At 40.1% G+C, this 20,411-nt stretch overlaps 1 protein-coding gene across 3 annotated transcripts in view; it reads left to right on the top strand.

Moving 5' to 3' along the window:
• Nucleotides 1-20,411, top strand: part of shisal1b (shisa like 1b) — a 36,614-nt gene that overhangs the window by 7,418 nt on the left and 8,785 nt on the right. For 2 of the 3 annotated variants that reach the window (XM_063481004.1, XM_063481006.1), the window contains exons 2-4: nucleotides 9,887-10,080; nucleotides 14,878-15,091; nucleotides 18,516-18,822. In XM_063481004.1, coding sequence (XP_063337074.1) covers nucleotides 10,014-10,080; nucleotides 14,878-15,091; nucleotides 18,516-18,822 — 588 coding nt within the window. In that variant the 5' untranslated portion in view covers nucleotides 9,887-10,013. Of the gene's footprint in view, nucleotides 1-9,886; nucleotides 10,081-14,877; nucleotides 15,092-18,515; nucleotides 18,823-20,411 lie in introns of those variants that run through there. The other variant, XM_063481005.1, reaches the window with a different exon arrangement.

Genomic DNA, 20,411 nt, shown 5'->3' with positions numbered 1-20,411 from the left:
CAGCTGCACACACCTTTTAATTTTTAAAAGGTACATGCAACAAAATCCTCAAACAATACCCCCATTATAAAAATGTCATTCCGTCAAATAGATCATCATTTTTATAAAGGCACTGGGACGGCCACACTAGAAAATGACAGACTGGGTCCTTGGCGAGAGTATTCATGTGCAAATCTTTACTGTAGGTCATCCTCACTCAATGCCTTCCTTTTGGTTTGCCTTTTAACTTGTGGCGGTCCTTATTGTTAAAAAAGAGAATATAAGCGATGCCGCCTTTTGTTACTAAGCAGAAAATGCATGAATATGGATTAAGAGGTGTGTGTCTGTGGGAGATTGGGCTTTGTTTCCTAAGTCAGCTACCACTGAGCCAGGGGCTTTTAAGAAAATGTCACGCAACCAATGCGTGTGTAAACATTTGTCTGTATTGTAGCATCAAACATGTGCATATGTGCTCACCGTGCTGGCAGACATTACGCGCTATATAAAGCCTAAGTATAATCCATGAGTCATTATGGCTCAAATGACTGTAATTTTTAATTCACCACGATATATAATGCTTCACTATAATCCTTCTCGCCAATAATGACGAATATTTTAAATAAGCTTGATCGCACCCGACATATTATCAGTGAACAGCAGCAGGTAACTCTTCATTCTGATAATAAATCCATTCACAGTCTCAGGAAATCAGTTCAACAGAACTGTTTTGCAGACGTGTCAGGGCTTTTAGCACTAACTTATAATATTAGAGCTTTGAGTTGAACTCAAATGGCATTTAGGGAGCATTTCAGGACAGAGTAGGAAGTTATTATTCACAAAAATCTGCCAAACGTATGCAACCTGAGGTGAGTTCATCCTCTGTGGGTCAAAAGCAGGACAGCCTCATTAATGAGGTGTAATCCCACTACGATGGCCAGTCAACCAACACTTCCAATAACGATCGCTGGAACGGTTCACAAACGGTTTCTTGCGGTTTAAAATTTTTCTAACAGGCTATATAAACTGGCTGCCAAAACACCATTAGCATTTGGAAGGGAAGCAGTGGGGAGTATTATCCGTTCTCATCTGAGGTATTCTTGGCCACACTATGTGTGAATGATCACTGCCCTTTGCGACCTTTGCGACCTCCAGGTGATGCAAGCGCTCCGGGTGTTTACAGTGTATCTGTAATGGCTATTTTGGGGTGAAGCTGCATGGGGTTTGACCTCTTAAGACTTTTGCTTGTGGGGGTTATCTGAGGGTAAAGCTACCCACTTCGTTAAGTTCAGTGTGCTACTTTTGGATCTGACGCGACTGTAAAAGTCACTGAGGATTAGTGATATTTTCAGGCAGTGTAGGTTTACACGGGCAACCAAAACTTGTAAAGTAGCTGGGTTTATTGAATGGCGTTGAGTCATTGAGTCTGTAATCTTCTGTTTAAAAATCACACGGACTACGAATGGTTCCAACAATGTGCACGGAAATATGTTAGTAAACATTAGCAAACCTAGAGTTTGTGTCTTTACCATTTATCACCATCACACATGGAACAAAAGTGCCAGCTTTAGGGCTAGTGTTGCCTCTTTGTCATGTTGGCCTGTGTAATTAATGCAGGCCAAAGGGACACAGCAAAGTGATATTTTTATATTTGTCATAACTTTCTGCTTCATTTTTTGAAATTCCCACTGGGATATTTGTCTGCAAGTAGGAGCTATTTTAAATCCAGGGTCAGGCGGATGATGATGGTGGGGAGCACTTCCAACGAAAAAAAAGGGAAAGAGCCCAGAGTGGGGTGTTTAAAACAAATCCAAACAAACAATGCTGGCTTTTGTCTGGGAGATACTGCCGTGTCAGTATGCATCAGAGACACCAAAAAAGTCCCCAGGATATGTCTCCCAAACCCCAGAGCCAAACAAGTCCAGTTATTCTGCATGAGTCACAGTCTCGCTACCAAAGAAAACTGAATGCAAGTGCCAAAGCGCGGATGCGTTGACAGATGAGGACTTTGCTGCCTGCTGGCGGCTCAGAACTTTGATGGAACGGCAAGTGTTGGGAGCTGCTGCAGAACAATTCCTGGAAGGCGTTCTGTGGCCTTGAAAGTGATTTAAGGGTGACAGCTACTGTATCTCCGTGACATTTAGCAGTCAAGCTCAAGAACACCCAGTCCTCTGAGTCGCTTGATGAAACCCAAATTCTCAAAGCTATAGCGGCAGCAAACTCAAATCAAAAAGAAAGTCTGAAACTGATCCCCACTGTAGTTATTATTATTATTTCTTGTTGAAAAAAAAAGATGAAATATGTCAAACGTTAGAGAAGATATTAAACAAACAAAAGCGGCACATCAAAAATACTAACAACGCATAATAATTGATTGAAAAACTTGGTGAAAGACACCAAGCACTGCAGCTGCTTTTCTCATTATGTAATAAAGGTTTTATCAGTTGATACTTAACCTTAAGAGTTTAGTCTCTTCCAAATGCAGCATCAAGTGAGCTGGATTCATTCATACTGCATCACATAGAAACAAGGTCTTTGTTGTGATCTGCGTTATGTTAGATGAGGCTCCAAGAATTCTCATCCCCCCAGCTGACTTTGAGACCTTGATTGTATAATGAATTCAACTTATTAGACTCCAGTAGCTGTCTCATTAGTCCCCTCTCCCTCTCTGCATGCATATATTTATTGCCCCGCCAAAATTATTTGTGAGAGAATCACCCTGTTAAATTCTCATTTGGTGCAGAGGAGACCTTTTTTCCTGTGAGTTAGGGTTTCCCAGATTTCCCAAGTGCTTAAATGTACTCTAATTAGCCTTTTCTGTGTTGTTTTTCTATTTTGTGTGACTAAAGCTTAAGAAAAAGTATCACATTCCTTTTTTCCAACCTCCAAAGTTGTGATATTAGCTGTTTATTCAACTTGAGATGTGGCTGGAGCAGTGTAGAGAGAAGCACTGAGCAGTGATCAGATGTGTTTGGAGCCACTGCTGGGGGAGGTTTATTTCCAGATGGATGCTGATATTGCCTTCCTCAGAAATACCAGCCAGAAGTCTTTCTATCTACAATAGATTAGCTCAACAATATAATGCGGTGCTGCCGTTTCTGCCAGGCGTTATGAAACTTTAAAAGCAAGTTGAGTTATAATTCTAGTTATACTGATGGGGGAGGGGGTGTTCAGACAAATACCTCTATTATTTTCCAATCTTGCTTTGTAATTCAAATTGATGATAAATTAAGGGTGTGAGATAAAGTGAACGTAGAAGGCAGAATGGTTTCCATCAACATGACAGCTCTCAGCAGGTAGATGCACTGTGTGCCTACACAGACACTAGTTTGATTACAGTTGTTCTCTCATCTTCTGCTTGTGTTATGCTAACAAACCATTACCAAGTCAGAAACAGAAACAGACCACCCATGCAGCAAGCTAGGTGCACTTCACAATAGCCGAGGTTATTATGCTGCCGTATCGACCAAACTCTCCACAACAAGCCCTATGGCAACACTGCTGTTTTTCCTCCCTTAGCATATTTAAGGATTTTATGTATTCATTTCCTGTCCACCACATTGTGGGTGGTAATTACTACAGGCTACACTCTTCCTTATGTCCTCTGTGACGTTAAGGTCTCCCAGGCAACATCCAGGCTTTAGACGAAAACATGTTGCTGCCGCCTTTGGGCTTTATTTAGAATATTTGACCTGGAAAATTTATTCAGGTGACGGCTCATGTAAACCGAAGAAGAAACTCTGTTCATCAGTCAAATTCATATCTGCAGACCCGGAGCTCAAAATGATACAGCACAAATAAGCTCTTATTGCTCTGATCACTTTGTAATAAAAAGGCGTCAGATCAAAAAAAAAGAAAAAGGCTCCTGAGAGAGGATTATGGGTAGTTGTGTGAAACGCACTTGAATGATGAATCAAAAACAACCTTGTTGCTAATGTGACGCTTGCTGTGTAACTGTAATTTTTTTACATGTTTATTTCAACCTCTTGTGATTTATCGAAAGATATATTTAGGATCACTGAAACAGAAGATGATGGAGAAACTTGTCCTTTTATCTCGGTCGACTGGCTTACGTTACAAAGTCAGAGCCACTGGGAGAAGCTGCTTTCATAACTGCTTTCAAGACCATAAAACTAAATGTCATGCTTCACTTTAGGTATTTAGATCCATCATTCTGTACTGTTAAAGATGCGACCAGCAATCTGAAATGCTGTTTGCAGCATCTCCCCAAACATACACTAAAAACATCTCTTTTCATTCCTGAGGTCTGTCCTGGGTAGATAACTCTATGCTGAAGCAGGAAAAAGTTATGTTTTATAATAGCAGATTTATCAATATATACATATTGATGGACGACTGGGCTTTTTAGCTGCAAGCTTTTACATATCAGGACATAATCCAAAAAATTACAACATCAGACGTTGTAAAAAACAGAAAAAGCACCTTTAGTAGCATTAACTCGAGTTAATCATTTTGTGGATGACTTCGATTGTCTCTTTTTGTTTTGTTCCACTCTTCTTTACAATGTAGAGACAGGCCATTGAAAAATGTCGGTGTAGTACTTTGATTCTTCTTTTTTTAGCCATTCTGTTGTACATTTGGTGCTGTTCTTGGTGTCATCATCCTGTTGCATGACCCACTTTTTCCTAAGCTTTAACTATTAGATAGATGGTCTGCCATTTGACTCTGGAATACTTTGAAATACAGAGGACTTCATAGTGAACTCAAAGTGAACTCAGAGTGAGCCTAAAGCATCACCGTGCTTGATAGTTGGTATGAAGTGTTGGTGTGGATATGCTGTGTTTGGCTTTCAGTAAACATGGTAAACAACAGTAAACATGCATTAAGGCCAGACTTCTCCACTTTGGTCTTGTTCCAGAAGTCTAGAGATTTGTTTAGATGCAACTATTTGCTCTATTCCACTAGTACCTACTCAACTCGGCTTAACTTTACTCAGTTTTTAGGGGTTTCTATTAGGTGGCAGTACCTTATATCAGGTACTTTATTAGTGTCTGCATGGCCGGGGTTCCAAGTGAGCTGACCCAATCCAAAATTGTGACGTCAGCAGACTGCAAACCACCGATCGGACAGTCAATGGTGTCACTCGATGAGTTGTGAGAGCGTCTTCTTCACAAAAATCAAAACTGCTATTTTTGAAACTGGCTGCACAAAGATCAGCACCATGGTTCCCGAGTGTGACAAAAAGCAACGCCTCGACGTCCTCCATTGTTGTGTCGCATGCAAATGACATCACACGATTGACGTTTACGTTTCATGACATGTCCTGTACTTCATCTGAGGTTATATTTATCTAATTTTATGTCCTTATACATAAAACCTTAAAACTGAAAGAGGATGGAATTTCTTTCCTGCAGACTGATTTTACGAGCAAAGGCGGTTGATGTTTATCTTTTTTATGCATTGTGAATTAAAAGTACTTTATACTTAATTTTTTTTTAAACTTTAAAACTGCCCTTAAGTAAATAACTGGTATCCTCTAAGGACAGTTTTTTTTTTATCATCAGCTGTGTCACATGTTGTACATGTTCACCAGTCATTGCTTTTAATGACTTAGGCTGCCACTCCTTACTCACTGATGCTGCACACAGTTCAGTCCTCTGTGCCAATGACAATCATTAGATCACAGCTCTAAATCTCCTGACATGGGCTCATGTCCTAATGGAGCACTGTCGGGCTTCTGAGTGAAGCTCTAATGCCATCAAACGTGAACGAAATCCAATTTATTATGATGATAGTCAAAGGGAGCATCAATTAGGTAGAGGGCTGCAACAGAATGTATTTGGACGCAGGCCCATCTGCAGACCCACAGTCACTTAACTATTGCTCACTCTTCCCCTTGTGTGAAGTGGGAGTCTCATCTCTAAACTGTACTTCACTGCGGATGCTCATGTGTTTTAGGGTGATTGATAACGCACATTAACATGGATTAAGGGCAAGCAAAGCAAGAGAGAGTGCATTTATGGGCTCTGAGGAAACTCTAATAATAAATATCCAATAAATATCCAACTACTATCACCCATGGAAGAAAAAGGTTATGTGAATACTCAAAAAGACAGGCCTAAATGTTTCATCTAAAAATAAAGTTAAGCTGTAGAGAGGAAGACAGCGAGAGAGAGAGAGAGAGAGAGAATTGTAATATCGAGATTTTGCCTTTACAAACTTGAAAGCTTCTCAGATAAGGGACACTGCAGGCCAAAATAAATAAATTATGACTTTTAGAAAGCATAATAACGTGTCGCATACTTTAAAGTTAATGTTTGAACAAAAATAAGACTCGGACAAGGATGTTCATGAGACAGGCCCCGCTTATCGCTGTGTGTAATCTCCAAATAGCCCAGAAATCTTCCACTGCGCTTTTCCTCATCAAACTTCTGACAGATTTGGGTCTCCTGCTGTGTTGTGATGAAGAGTGTGCTGCTAGCTTCGCAGTGGTTACTGCAGCAATTGGTCACTTAATATTTGCTTCTGTTCTCAGCAAGTAATGAGGAACATGCAGGCAGATAAATGAAATCTACATGCTTTTTCGTAGAAATACAGTGTTTCCCCTCAGAACAGCTTTTACATTTACTCAGAGAGTGGGTGTTTCCATGACCTTTATGTATATTTTAGTTCGATTTGAGACATAAACAGCAAGTATCTAGACCCTCCATCTGTGTCGTGTGTCTGTTCGGCTGAACAGTATGTTCTATTTTAAGTCCCAGGGAGCTATGCACTGTGTGCTGTGCTGTGTGTGCCTGTATACATGCACTCCTGTGTATTTACAGTACATACTCTGCTTCACTACCATCAGACTCATTACACAAACCCTTGAACATTTACGTCTTCTTCGCAAACAAGCCGTGCGCCGTGATGCTGTGAACCTTGCCCTTTTATAGCCTGCACAGCGTAGGGAGCAGGGTGACTCCATGTGAAAATAAAGGAAAACAAGTAAATAATGTATATAAAAGACCACAGCAGTGAGTTGGTTGTGGGGAGTGGGTTTAGAAAGGATGGGAATCCCTCGTTATACTTTACATGCTGTCATCTGACAGTACACTAAAGCTTTCACCAGAAATAAAAAGACTGGAAAAAAAAAAAATGAAATGCCACTCTAACAAGTCTCCCGGGACCTCCGTTGCCTGGCTTTCTGGAGAAGGAACAGCTTTTCAGATCAAAAAATGCTTTAAAAGACTTTGACAGAAAAAGCTTGCTGTGCTTCACTTGCAGCTCACAGTCTGTCCATGTGGTCCACAGTAACTTCATTGTATAGTGGAATGGTTATGCACAGCATTTATTCCTTGATCTGGGATTGAAACCATTTAACACGTAGGAGACGGGGCGGTACCTGTGACAGAGAGTGGGATTCTCCACAGTGTTTGCACAGCTTTAATTTTTTCTAAAATATTTGTTTAGCCTCTGTAGCTCAGTTTGGAAGCCTGATATGTTTCTCATTAGCGCATGACCTCACACTCACATGCTTACATGCCATATGTAAGCATGATAAAGATAATTGTATATCTTATTAAGGTTATGGTTTATCCAGCCCGGAATAGGAGCGTATGTCTTTTTAAGGATAGAGTCTACATTTGAGTCTAATCGTATTGCTGCTCCTCTTGAGTGTGTGTCCATGTATGCAATTCAAGATAGCAGGCATTTTCTCACCTCTAATCACGTGAGATTTTTATCACTTGAGGTAAAAAATTCTCTTTTTGTGCCATTAGCAGAACTCGTGTGACCTGCTGGGGAAAAACATCTTTTCCTCTCTTATTAACGTTGGATGCTTGTTAACTGGTGTAGGCTATCATCCTGCTGCCAGTACTGGCGTTGCCTTCCTTTTTAAGTCTGTTAAGGTCAACAGCAATTTGGATAAAGGCTAGGTATTTCAATCTGACGAATCTCTCTGCCCTCAGGTTACTTTGAGGTTTGGGTTTTTCATGAATGGCTTTGGATAAAATCTTAAGCTCTGGACCTGTGAAAGACCTCTAATATCTGAGGCCTGCATTTTCCGCTTTTACAGCTCGGTAAAACTGACAAACTGACCTGACAGCTTTGCTGCTTTCTGCATCAATTGCCCGAGTGTGCAAAAAGGTGTTAAAGGTGTAAAAATTGCCAAATGCTATTTACTCCACAGCCAGCCTGTTTCATCCTCACTCTGTGATCCATTGTGTACCAGCTGCAAAACAGGCCGTGCCATTGTAAGCAATCACCTTACAGCACATTTTCAAAATTGACGTATCTCTACATAATTTTCTCAGTGAGTTTTGGTTTAAAAATAAGGGAGCTGAAAAATTTGCGCAAAATATTCCACAGCACATGTTGACGTCTTTATTTGACTACCAAAGCTGAAAAATATTCTGTTTACTTGAAAAATTACAACATAATAACATAATAACATTTAATTAATTGATGCTATTCAACTTTCAAAGACCAGAATGGAAATCTGGAACGAATGTTGAGCATTAGTCTGCACAAACATTACCTCACTGTGAACCCACTCATCGGCAGATGTGGCTACTCGTGTAAACTCTTGACCAAAAAACAGAAACATAGCTTGTTTCTGACCTCTAGCACTTTTTAATTCTGACCTGGTGAACATTGTCTGCATATTTCTGATAAATCATTTCTGGCTCGTAGGCAGTACCACTAGCACCATTTCTCTTCTGACTGTGAGCTCATGTGAAAGAAACAAAACTTTCCAGTCGCTCTCCAAATGGAGATGTATCTGCGCCATACTTCGGAGTGTTACCAAAACAGCTCGAGAAAAAAGTCGGAGGTTGGTGATGCAACATTAGACTGGCTTTGATCCACCAATAAACTGAATTCTTTTTATGACAGGAACACTGATGGGCCTTCTACACCCTTGTTGTTGCTCTCTTTCCTTAGTTTCTCCTTCTCTGTCAGCCTCTGTCAGGTCCTCAATAATTTAGGAGCCGAGCTTGTAATATTTTCCAACTAGCTTGTGCAGAAGAAGATTCTTAAGTTTCTCGGCACATATGCGCAGCTAAAGCAATCTATGCTCCTGGTACATGTTTGAATGAAGTTTACATTCAGAAAAATGGGATCTTATGGGTTCGGGGAGCAAATAATGGGTGTTTTTACGTGAAATTTGCAAATGGTTCATATATAAATTATCAGAAACATCAACTTAAACGAATGCACAGAGAGGTACTATTTCAGTGCACATAATGAGGCTATTAAAGCAATAAATTTAAAAAAAAAACAGAAACAAGTGTGCCTAAGCGAAATGTACTGCCACCCCATTAATCTTACTTATCATCAGTAGAGGGATGACTACAGCGAAGCTTCGAATGGTGATAATGTGCAAGAGGAATTCATGAACCCCCACAATGCATCACTTGCAAGCAAAGTGCTCCACAGCAGCTCTGCAATCACAAAACTTTACACTGTGCTGAAAGAGCAGATTCTGTGCAATTCATTAAATATTTGCTCTTCTTAGAGCACCATACTTTTAATGCATGATATGTGCAGTTTTTCCGTACTCCAACGCATAGTTTATAGAGTTACATAACTAACACATCTAGTTTAAGATGTTCTTTTAATCTCTGTCAAAAAAAAGTCAGTTTTATTAGAATCAACTAAAAAATGACAACAATTTCAGCTCAGGGAAGTATACATATTCATGATTATCGCTATAATTTACCATGACTTATAGACAAGAAAAGCAAGCATGGAACAACTTTTAGCCCCAGTGTTGTCAGAGTGCCAGTTTCAATTAAACTGAATGCCCAAGCGGTCCTGTTATGTAAGCCTTAGGACAGATTTCGGGAAAGGCATCATGGACGCTCACTGCCAGACAAGCTGTCCACACAGTTGGATGTAACTTCCAGAAATCCAAATCAAATATCTTAATCTTTTCTCTCCCCTCCCCTGCTTGTCTTGTTCCCATTAGGAGCCCTGACTCTAAGAAGCAGCCATGTGAGAGAAGCTGTCAGCGAGCAGAGGATGCCCACGTCCAGCTAAAGCAGCCCCCCCCCCCCCTCCTGCTCCCTCCCTTCTTCCCACATGAGGACAAGAAGATGACTATCTCCAGCCGGCAGTCCTTCAATGTCCTGACGGTCATCTTTCTCCTGCTGTCCACTGCAGGTCTGTGAATTTTAGTCCTAGCCTGTTTTTGAGTCTGTTTATCTGTCCCTCTGCAGACACTCAAATCAGAGTTTCAGGTATTGTTGCTGACATTACACATGCCCTCAGTTTCTACAAACTTTGGATTTCCCCCAAAATATAGGTGTCAGTCCTTTGCATGAGAAGCCACTGCAGTGTTATAAACTGAATTCAGGGAACAGAAAGGCTGATGTTACCATGTGATGGCCAGAAATCGAGTCAGACACATTTAACATTTGGGTGCTTTCAAACATTTACTGCCAAGAACTTACTTTTATTTGGCAGGAAACGCACTGAACCTTAGGGTGCTCTCTAAATGAGGCCATGCAGCGTAAACTGTAAAAGAGAGCATATTATAACCCCAGAAGCTACAAAGAAAAGAACCCAGCCAACACATATCTCTTAGATATCAAACACACATTATGCAGAAGGAAAAAAAAATGCCGACTCAAGTTTGAAAATGACAAAACAGGGTGGAGGAGGAGGATGAATAGCGAGAGCGAGAAATCAGCGCTATAGCTGGCAGGGCCAAGCAGCAGGTTGAAAACCCATAACAATCAAAAGAGTCAAGAGTGAGTTATTTATGTTATTGCCCTCCTCACTCAACATCCGTCTTTAGTTTGAAAATGGCCATCCTCGTATTCCCAGAAAAATGCATCAAACCCAAGGACCGATGATTACAACTACGAAGCAAATTGTGTACAGCACAGCTCTGAATGCTGAATGAGTGCCAGAAATGACAAATAATACCCAAATTTTACTGACTTAGGTAGTAATGTATAAGGAAATACAACACTAAACAATCTCTGCAATGATTTATGATTTGTTTTGCGTTACACAAGGTTACGCCATTATGTTACATATCTATGTAAGCGATCACTGTAAGTGATGTTGTAGTTAACACTAAAGACTAGACAACAGAATAACTTTAAATTGTAAACTGAAAATGTAATTGTATCTCAGTATATTTACCATCATGAAAATATTGATAATAAACAACTCATTATCATCAAATTATCCTGATAATCAAAGTGCAACTATTTTATTTTTTTAAAAAGGCAGATTGATATTATGCTTCTAATTATTATTTATTTATTATTTTTCATCAAAGCTGTTTTTCATGCTTGACCAAGAAGAGGTAGAAAAGCCTATCGTGGATTTGGTTTAACACTGCTGACAGAGAGACAGACAGACTGTGAGTGAATAGCAGACAAACTAACCAAAGGCAAAGATAATAACACCAAGAAGGCGCACACAGTGGATTGTACTTAGCTAAAGAAAAAGGATGCGCACATTACATTTACAGCTTACCAAAGATCTGATTGAATGGGTTACTCGTGAGCAAAAATCATTTTGTCTTCTTTGTCGAGGATCACCGAATGAAACCTTTATGTTTCAGAACAAAGACAAACTGCAGATGCGAGCGCAGTTATGGATAAAAAAAAGTGATGGGTGAGCACTGACTGATGTTTTGATGTTGTGTGTTTGCACCGCTGAGAGAGAGAGCCACAGCCGTTTTCAGACCACAGGCAGTAAACAAACTGTAGTTCAGGAGCCAAGCTGTTAACTGTATCCTAAACTTCAAGAGGTGTTAATGAAATTAAGCAGGTGGGTGTGTTTACAACGCTATCGCTTCCAGAAGCAGCTGTTGTTCATTTGAGAAGCCAGAGACTGCCGATGAACTTGTCTGTTTCCAGTTGTGCATCATTAGAGAATTTTATACTCCACTTACAGTGTGGAGGGCCTCGGTTTCTTTATTACCAGGTTACTAACCCTCAGCCGCTGACCCTCTTCTTTTAAAGGGCATAAAAACATGAGCGTACTGCAGAACTTTTTCATGGATTAACCGACTTGTATTGTCAACGGAAGGGTCAAATGAAGAGCTTCCTTTCACTGCTGAAGAAGCCACCCTTGACTTTTAATTCTACCGTGCCCTTCAATAGTGTTTCATTTTACAGCCTCTCCTGCTGAAATTAGCATCGCTGAAGCGAAGATGGCCAGCGAGCTCATTATAACCTGAAAGAGGTCTCTTTCAAATGCTGATCTGTCTTGGCCTGAGATGAGTGAAAGACTTCTATCACACTGCCTGCACAAGTGGACCTTGAACTAAATCACAGCCGAAACACTTTAACTGACAACACAGTCATATTTTTTGGGCTCCGCTCATAAAAGGAAGCACATATGAGAAGGATAAATAAGCTACAATAAAAACATCAAACTAAGCTCAGTGCACTTCACATGGAGTGACATCATTTCAATTTGTGATTCAGCTGAGAATTATCAATCAAAGCCAAACAAGAACACACGGTGCCAGAGTGATACAAATGATATCAGCGTATCTGCACACAAGTACAGAAATGCTGATATGAATTAAATCACAGTAAAACGCAGTTTTACATCAGCGAAGCCTAAAAATCTGACAGCACTTGCAGCTTAGGCTTTATTGATGAAAAAGAAAACATAAGAGAAGGATCAATCAGGTACACGTCCGGCATCTTTCAAGAAGTGAAAACAGAATTACAGGACCTGCAAATGCCACACATGGAGCTATTAACAAGATTAAAATCTCATTGGTTCACCTGCAGATAAGTAACAAAAACACTGCTATGCTTACATACAAGCTGTTGTACCTATTTTGTGGAGGATGCTCACATGAAACAAACACCAAAATCAAAAATAATAAAGTGAGTGTACGTACAAGTAATCCTTTAAACATTTGGTTTCTTAGCAGTCAGAGGAAGCGTCTTACACTTTAGTGTGGCTGTAACATAATGGTTTTAGAATTGCTTGTTTCAGAGGATGAGCTAAGGTGCTGCTGAGTCTCAATAGATCCATAAGAATTATTTTAGACTGTGAATCATATGCAGTTACTTTAGTAGAGCCCCAGAATAAAATTATGGAGCTGGAAATGAACAATAGATTTCCTGTTAGATACATAAAAAAACATTGTCACATAATCCCTCTATCGGAGACTGCAAAGAAGTTTAAAAGTGAACTGCACGATGATGCATGCTTCAGTGCATACTGGATATTTGTCACTATTCTGGCTTCCAGTGCTTATAGGCATTTTGAGAACTTTATGTATAGTTTTAGACAGGTCATAGGCTGTTTTAAATGGCTATGAAACAATGAATATGTCAAACAGGCATTATTATCAGCTTTATAAATAGATAGGTTATTTATTATTATTAGAGTTTGGTTTGCAATTCTTGTGATTTTTTTTCTTTTAGTTGATCCTTACTGGTTGCCAGAATCCATCTTGGAAATATTATTAACACATTCATTTTCCCCTAAAGCTGCAGGGACTTGTAAGCGTAGTTCTGGCTGAATGCAAATAAGCCAGAGGACCGCATGAAGCTGCATAAAGAACTGACTGTTTCCACCTGTATGGCTTCATCTGCCCAAATGACTGGTTATACTTTTCAGGATGACTTTGGCTTTGATTCATTTCTGTTCAGATTTCTGAAATGTAGCCCATTTTACTGAAATTATTTTTTTAAGTCATGTCGTGTATGTGCAGAACAAAAACTGCATTAAAAAACACAACCTAGTGCTGCCCTAGATTATGATACTGTACTGTGAGTTAAATAAAAGTGAAACAGGTCCAAGATTAAATAACAGCGTTTAAAACCATATAGTTAGGCGGCACTAGGTTCACAGTGAAACTCTTTGTTCACCTATAAATAGAATGACAAAATGGAAAAACACTCAGACACACACAATCACAAAAAACAGAGGGGATCTTGCTTTTGGAGGGAGGATGAAGCGAGGCAGTCAGCCTAGGGGAAGCAGCGTGCTATATACTCATTTTGTGAAAGTAATCTGAGAAGTATGTTTGTTGTTTCCATACAAACGCACAGAAGCCTCCCTTATGTTTGTATCACGCTTGGGTGTTATCAAAGATTTCCAGTATACTGGAGCACACCTGGCACAGTCAGATCTCTCTTATTAAACCGGTAGAATAATGCTGTATTCAGTCTATATTGTAATAGCATGTGTCGCCTGACATCAGCCTCTTTTGTGGAACAAGCAGAGAACTTGGTTGTTGGACTAGTAACAAGAAAAACACCGCTACCCCTCTTGGGAAAAACTTTGGGTTTAGACGTGATGATAAAAGTAAGCAGGCCAACAGAGACTAAACTCTGTGGCCTCAAGAAACTTGTGGCTAAAGACAAGAAATCAAGCTGCGAGTCCTCCACCACCTACACATTTTCTAGTTTACCCACTGATGTGTCAGAATCCACTACTGCAACAAGTGCCATTAGGTTCCATAACTTCCAGCTCATACTTCAGTAAAGTTCCTATGAAATGTCTGGATGGTGTGACGACATGAAGAAAATAAGACGATGCCATCTGGTTTGAATGATTAGCTAATCAGTTTGATAGTCTCTGTGTTTTGGGGGAATCTTTGTTCCTTCAAGAATAAAAATGACTGTTTTTGCCATCATGCGCCTGCATGCATAATTTAATATCTACTCTCTGATTATTTTTGCAAGTACACCGTGTTTTGTGTTGCTTGTCCTTCGCCAGAGGTATTAACCGAATTCAATCCACTCGTGTATCTTCAGAGGCCTCCAAAGAAAACAAGCATTCACGATTATGTTTTTGCAGTTTGGATGCTGTAGGTTGAAAGGTGCTTCCTGGAGAGTTGTTGTCATTTTCAGAACTGGGAGACAAACACAAATTCTGCCTCAAAGGTCATGAGTTCTTTTTTTAGCTCCTGAATATTACATCTACGGTTTCTTTTTTTTTCTCTCCCCCTCTTTCCCACCACTGCAGCCCTCTCAGCTCATTACCGAGTGTGTGAACCTTACTCTGACCACAAAGGGCGGTACCACTTTGGCTTTCACTGCCCACGCCTCTCAGACAACAAGACCTATATGTTCTGCTGCCACCACAACAACACCGCCTTCAAGTACTGCTGCAACGAGACTGAGTTCCAGTTGGTCATGCAGGTCAACCTCACCACCACCTCTGATGGTTATGCACACAAGTGAGTAATCATTTAAGATGCCATTTGAGTCAAATGGATTTACACTGTGCATCTTCTGTGACAAAAATCTGCACTGTCATATTTTGCCTTTTTTGGTTTAGAAAAGTGATTAAATAAAACATCACAGTTAGCGTCTTCAGGCTTAGATTCCCAGTGCTACTCAAGGGTTACCAGTTCAAACATTGCCCATCTTAACAAAGTCAAATATTGGGAATCATGGCATACTGATGAGAAATGGGCTGCACAAGACACATATGGACAAGGACTAAATACATGGAGTTTTATACATATTTCCATCAGATTCTGTTTCTGACCTCTTGTTTTAGGTGTGTGTGTGTTTGTTATCATTATAAGTTTTGTCTCGCTGTTCGCTATCAGGCATTATAATTACCCAATAGGACCTGTGGTAGTAGTGAAGGTGAAAATTAAAGTGCGCCCACTGGAACTTCAGGCAAAAGTTGCATTTGCAAAGAAAAAAAAATGCAAGCGTCTTAGCTAGCTTAATGTGCAGAATTTTAATTCAGGCTGTGAGGGTTTTAAAATATTTTAAACATGTCTCTCACATACCCTCGGATGACTGTATTTAAAACATGGAACACACTTGTAGGGTTTCATGGGGAAAACAATCCTTTTTCAGGACAGTAACTACATTGTTTGAAGTGTATGGAGATTATATCAAGTGCAAGAGCAGAGCTCTGACTGATTTTTTACCAAAAACGTTACAAACAGAGGGACATTATCAATAGAGAACCTAACAATGACTCCAGTCCACAAAAATCAAATCCCCCAATAACCCCGAATAACCCTAACTTATACTTTGTTTCTGTTGTAATCATGTGTGTGCTTCATGAAAACACCATCATCCACCAACCCGAAATCGAGAAAGGAGAGTTAATAAAAACCAATACAAATCAAACTATTAAAAAAAAATACCCACACCATTAAGTACTTTTAAATATTATATCAGGTGTGTTTATAGTCAATATTCAATGAAATATCATTTAACAAAGACTTCAGGATATATTTAATATAAAATATAATATAAATAATATATAATTTCAATATGTATTATTTACAACACACTTTTCAGCACTGCTTAAATATGAAATGCAGGACTTTATAAATATGCATTTACTCCTATGCACTGAATTCACACTGAATTTTAGATTTACATCAAATGTGGAAACTAAAGACAGAAATTTGCAACATTCAGGAAACCCTGTTCTGTAGTTTCTGCAATATCCTGCTAAAACGAAACAAACAATACCAAAAGATAACCTGCATGTCACAGTTAATTAGTGAAAACTGGCTTCGCTGAATCTTGGGAGAGCTTTATGTGAGTTGCTACAGCGAAAGATAAATTTACCTCAGATCGTATGAAACCAGCTTGTTTTGGTCTCCAGACTTTCTTGATGGTATCGTGCTCAGAGACCTTGTTGACACTGACCTACACCTGAAGAGGTATTCAATATGACCACAGAGAAGAGCAGATGCTAAAAGCAGCCTATGTGTTTTGAGTATGACGCCTCCACATGAAACCCTTTGCAAAGCTGGGTGTTAAGTGCTGGCTATTAAGTATATAGAGTCTATAAAGTCCGAGTCTGTTTCAAAGTAAAAGTCTATGTAAAATTACAGAGCTGTATCAGTGTGGCGTTATTAAAAAAAACTGCACACATGCCAAGATATGACAGATTTCTCACAGAGGACAACTAAACTGAAAGAAGTGCTTATGGCGTGGAGTATAAGCAGAATTAAACTGAGTGAAGGACACAGAAAAATGTCCCTCTTCTTCTGTGGGAGCACCCAGTGGGAGGCTTGGGTGACAAAACCACAGCTCTTTGTACTAATGCCCTCCCAGCATGCCTCTGTCTCAAACGGTACACAGTGCCCTGCAGCAGGTCATGATATTTCATTTTTAGTGTCAGATGGCCTGTTGGGCCTCTCTTTTATCTTTGCTCAGTGGCCAATAAGACTGCAGGCTTGATATTTACTGCTGGCCAAGCGAGTTAAACTGACCATAATTTTGCGCTCCCTTCTTACACTTCATGGTGAAAATGGGATTAGAGTTGAGTTGAGTTTGAGGTAAAACTAAAGGCATTTTGACTCCAAGGGTTTTGCTCACAATGTTGTGCGCCGTCTCCTATAAAGTAACAGAGCAGCTGAAATATCGTGGATCTGAAACGTATGGAGAAGTCATCTGAGAGTAAATGTTCAAGAAATTCACAGGAAAACATCAAATATTGTTATATATTTGACAGATAATCCTTTCAATCTGCTGTCTCTGGGAAAGCTGTGATTAATATTGAATGGCGTTGGTGTTAGTGGTGCGGTTCTGATCAGTTTCTCTAAAAACCGTGCACATTCTGCGTTCTTTGCTCTGCGATCAGACTGACTCAAATATAGCCCTGCATTGTTAGTCTGTTAGAACACATACAAACGAAATTATAGCAGGTAAATGCCTCTGATGCAGAGGTGAGGAAAGGTAAATGCAGTTAAGCATTTACTGACATAGTATTCATTCAAGCAGCTCGAGTGTTTGTTTTAAAGCAGTTTATTCAGATAAACACCCCTAAGGCTGCATCGTTTCCAGACAGAAGCGGATTCAGTTGATTTACTGAATTACAACCACTAGAATATCACTTTTTCTACGGGCTTTAATCAGTGGAGTCACACTAATTGCATATTAAGGCAAAACTAAAAGAATGGTTTCACTCCAAATAAATCTCTATTTTGAAGTAACACCCCGTGTCATCTCTGCCTCTCAGAGTCAGAATATTTATTCAGTCCATGAACATGTGTAATATTTCCACCCTACATGCCCTGAGCATTTAAGCAGCAATGTGACACCACAAGATTATTTTTATTTTTTTTGTGTATGTGTGTAAATTTTGCTTTCCCAACCTCTCAGAAAGCTATTTTCTGAAGCCCTTTCTGCTCATTCACCTTGTTATACTTTATGGATGTGGGTGGACTAAAATAAAAAGTTCAAATGCACCCCACATAAATCCAGCTGGATCATGTAATACATGAAGAAAAGTTATGAGAGGTGGAAAAATAAGAGCGCTGATTTTTAGAGAAACTATGTAAGAGCCAAAACGAGATGTATAAAACTCTCTTGTGCTAATGAAATTCTTTGTCCAATTTAGGAAGCAGTATTTAAGAAGCAGTAAATGGAACAGATGGTGTTTATTTTCCCCTATATTTATTTTTTTAACTTAGTTTTTATCAAGGGAGGACTTGATAAATGTCTTGGTCTTGCCACAAAAACAGCAAACATTCACACCTGGCAGGCGCTATCGTTGCTTTCGGGATTTAAGCCCAGTGTAAGGGTAACTGGATGATGGTTCTGAGGATATGAAAAGTGTTTATCATCATCTTTTTCAGATTATCCAGCATTAATTCTCCCAGTCTGCGTCTCTTGCAGTAATTATACAGCCCTGGTCGGTGTGTGGATCTACGGCTTCTTTGTGATGGTGCTGCTGGCTCTGGACTTTCTCTACTACTCAGCCATAAACTACGAGCTGTGCCGGATCTACCTGGAGAAATGGGGTCTTGGAGGACGCTGGCTGAAGAAGGCTCGGAGTCAGTGGCACAGGTCCATGCCAGAGGAGAGCGAAGCCCAGGCTCAAGCGCAGCCCATGGTCCCCGCCCACTTCCAGCCCAGACACAGCCTCAGAGGGGAGAGCCACAGCCCTACGCTCCTGCCCTACAACACATCCACCGCATGGTGAGTCACTGCCCGTCACATGACAGCTGTCAACCTCGATGCCATGGACATAGACAGATGCATTTCTGCAACTACTAAAATTATCAGTCTCCGGTCAAAAGAGAAAAACAGAATTACAAGTAGTGAAAAATTCAATATTTATATCACAGAAGTTCCGAAACAGTGATACCCTCATTTGACGCCATACAGTAGGAAGTGTTACGTAACCATTTGTTGCCTATTAAACAAAATAACTTGTTCTGCTCTGATAAGCAAATATGCAGTAGAGACCCTCTTGCTTGTTTGACAAAATAAAGCATTAATAGCTACAGATGCTAAGAACCAGAGTCGGCCAACCCTTTAAAAAATCGTTCCTTTAATTCTGCCTCTCATTTTCTTGTCTGCGTGTTTTCTTTTGTGCTCATTGTTTTGTTTGCTGACAGCAACATGGCAAGGAAACTGTGTCTAGCGGGACAAATTAAAACATTTTTAGCATACTTTCCCGAAAGCCAGCAGCAAGGAAGCTCAAACATTCCTAATTTCCTAGAGTCGCTCGTTAGGGGCACACTGTAAACACAAAGATATAGATAGCACGCTCGCGATTAGATCCGACCAGTGGTATTACCAACTGTCAATTCACTGGGTTACAGACTTCAACAGAACTTTTAGAGCTCCACTCCCTTCTGCCCAGCAGTGAATCATTTTCTGCAAAGCATCTGATCTGTATGCATCGTTCATCTCAAAATAGCTGCACTCTGTGTCAACATAAACCTTTTTTTCTTTTCTTTTATAGGAGGAATTTGGGTAAGAGATATTTCTTGGTTTTAAGTCTGACCAACTCATTAGGAGCTATCATTATTAATGAATAGAAAAGAATAGGATAATGTGAAAGCTGCAGTGCCCGCCTGGGGCTCCTAGCTCATATTTAACTTGAATGAGTCGACTGTGAGTCGCATTAGAAATCATTTGTGGAGTTTCTGCGGCAAAACACCATCTGCTATGTGTTCAGCGTATCTTTTTTATTACCGCTGAGAGCAGTCACAGGCGTCTCAAGGTGTGTTAGGCTGCATGTGACTGCTGTTAGAACATATGCGATGATTTATGATGCCAGGAGTGACCTGTAACACGCCATAGCTGCGGGGAACTTTTCTTCTTCTGCCAGACATTGTTTAAACTTTCAGAATATAGCTGCACAATTGCAGAGCACAGCCTGAACAACCGTACATTTTTGTGCACTCGATTTTTCATCCGGTTGCGCGTCTCCAGACACCGTGCACCCTCTGTCTCTGATTGTGGCTCAGTCTCCTCCTAGAGGTAGACATCTCTCTCGGGTCATGATAATTTAATGTGGGTAGAGTTTTGACAAATGGCTTTAAGAAGCACTGTGGACTGTAGAAGCCATAGATAGAAGAGCTGAGATGCTGCAGAGGGATCCTGGGGCTGCTCTGCTGGTATAAACGTGGTTAACTAAGACTGAACATGTCTGCGGAGCCTCCTCATTAGACATGAAGTCAGTTCAGTATGATAGGTCTCATCAATCCTTGACTAGTGAGGTTGGCCTGCGCTGGCGAGAAGCCAGCATTAAGCCAGTGGTAGTCAATTTGAAAAAAAAAA

Source organism: Pelmatolapia mariae, linkage group LG7, assembly GCF_036321145.2.
Source record: "Pelmatolapia mariae isolate MD_Pm_ZW linkage group LG7, Pm_UMD_F_2, whole genome shotgun sequence".
Classification (NCBI taxonomy): domain Eukaryota; kingdom Metazoa; phylum Chordata; class Actinopteri; order Cichliformes; family Cichlidae; genus Pelmatolapia; species Pelmatolapia mariae.
The sequence above is the reverse complement of the archived record's forward strand: the minus strand, read 5'-3'. Positions and strand labels throughout refer to the sequence as shown.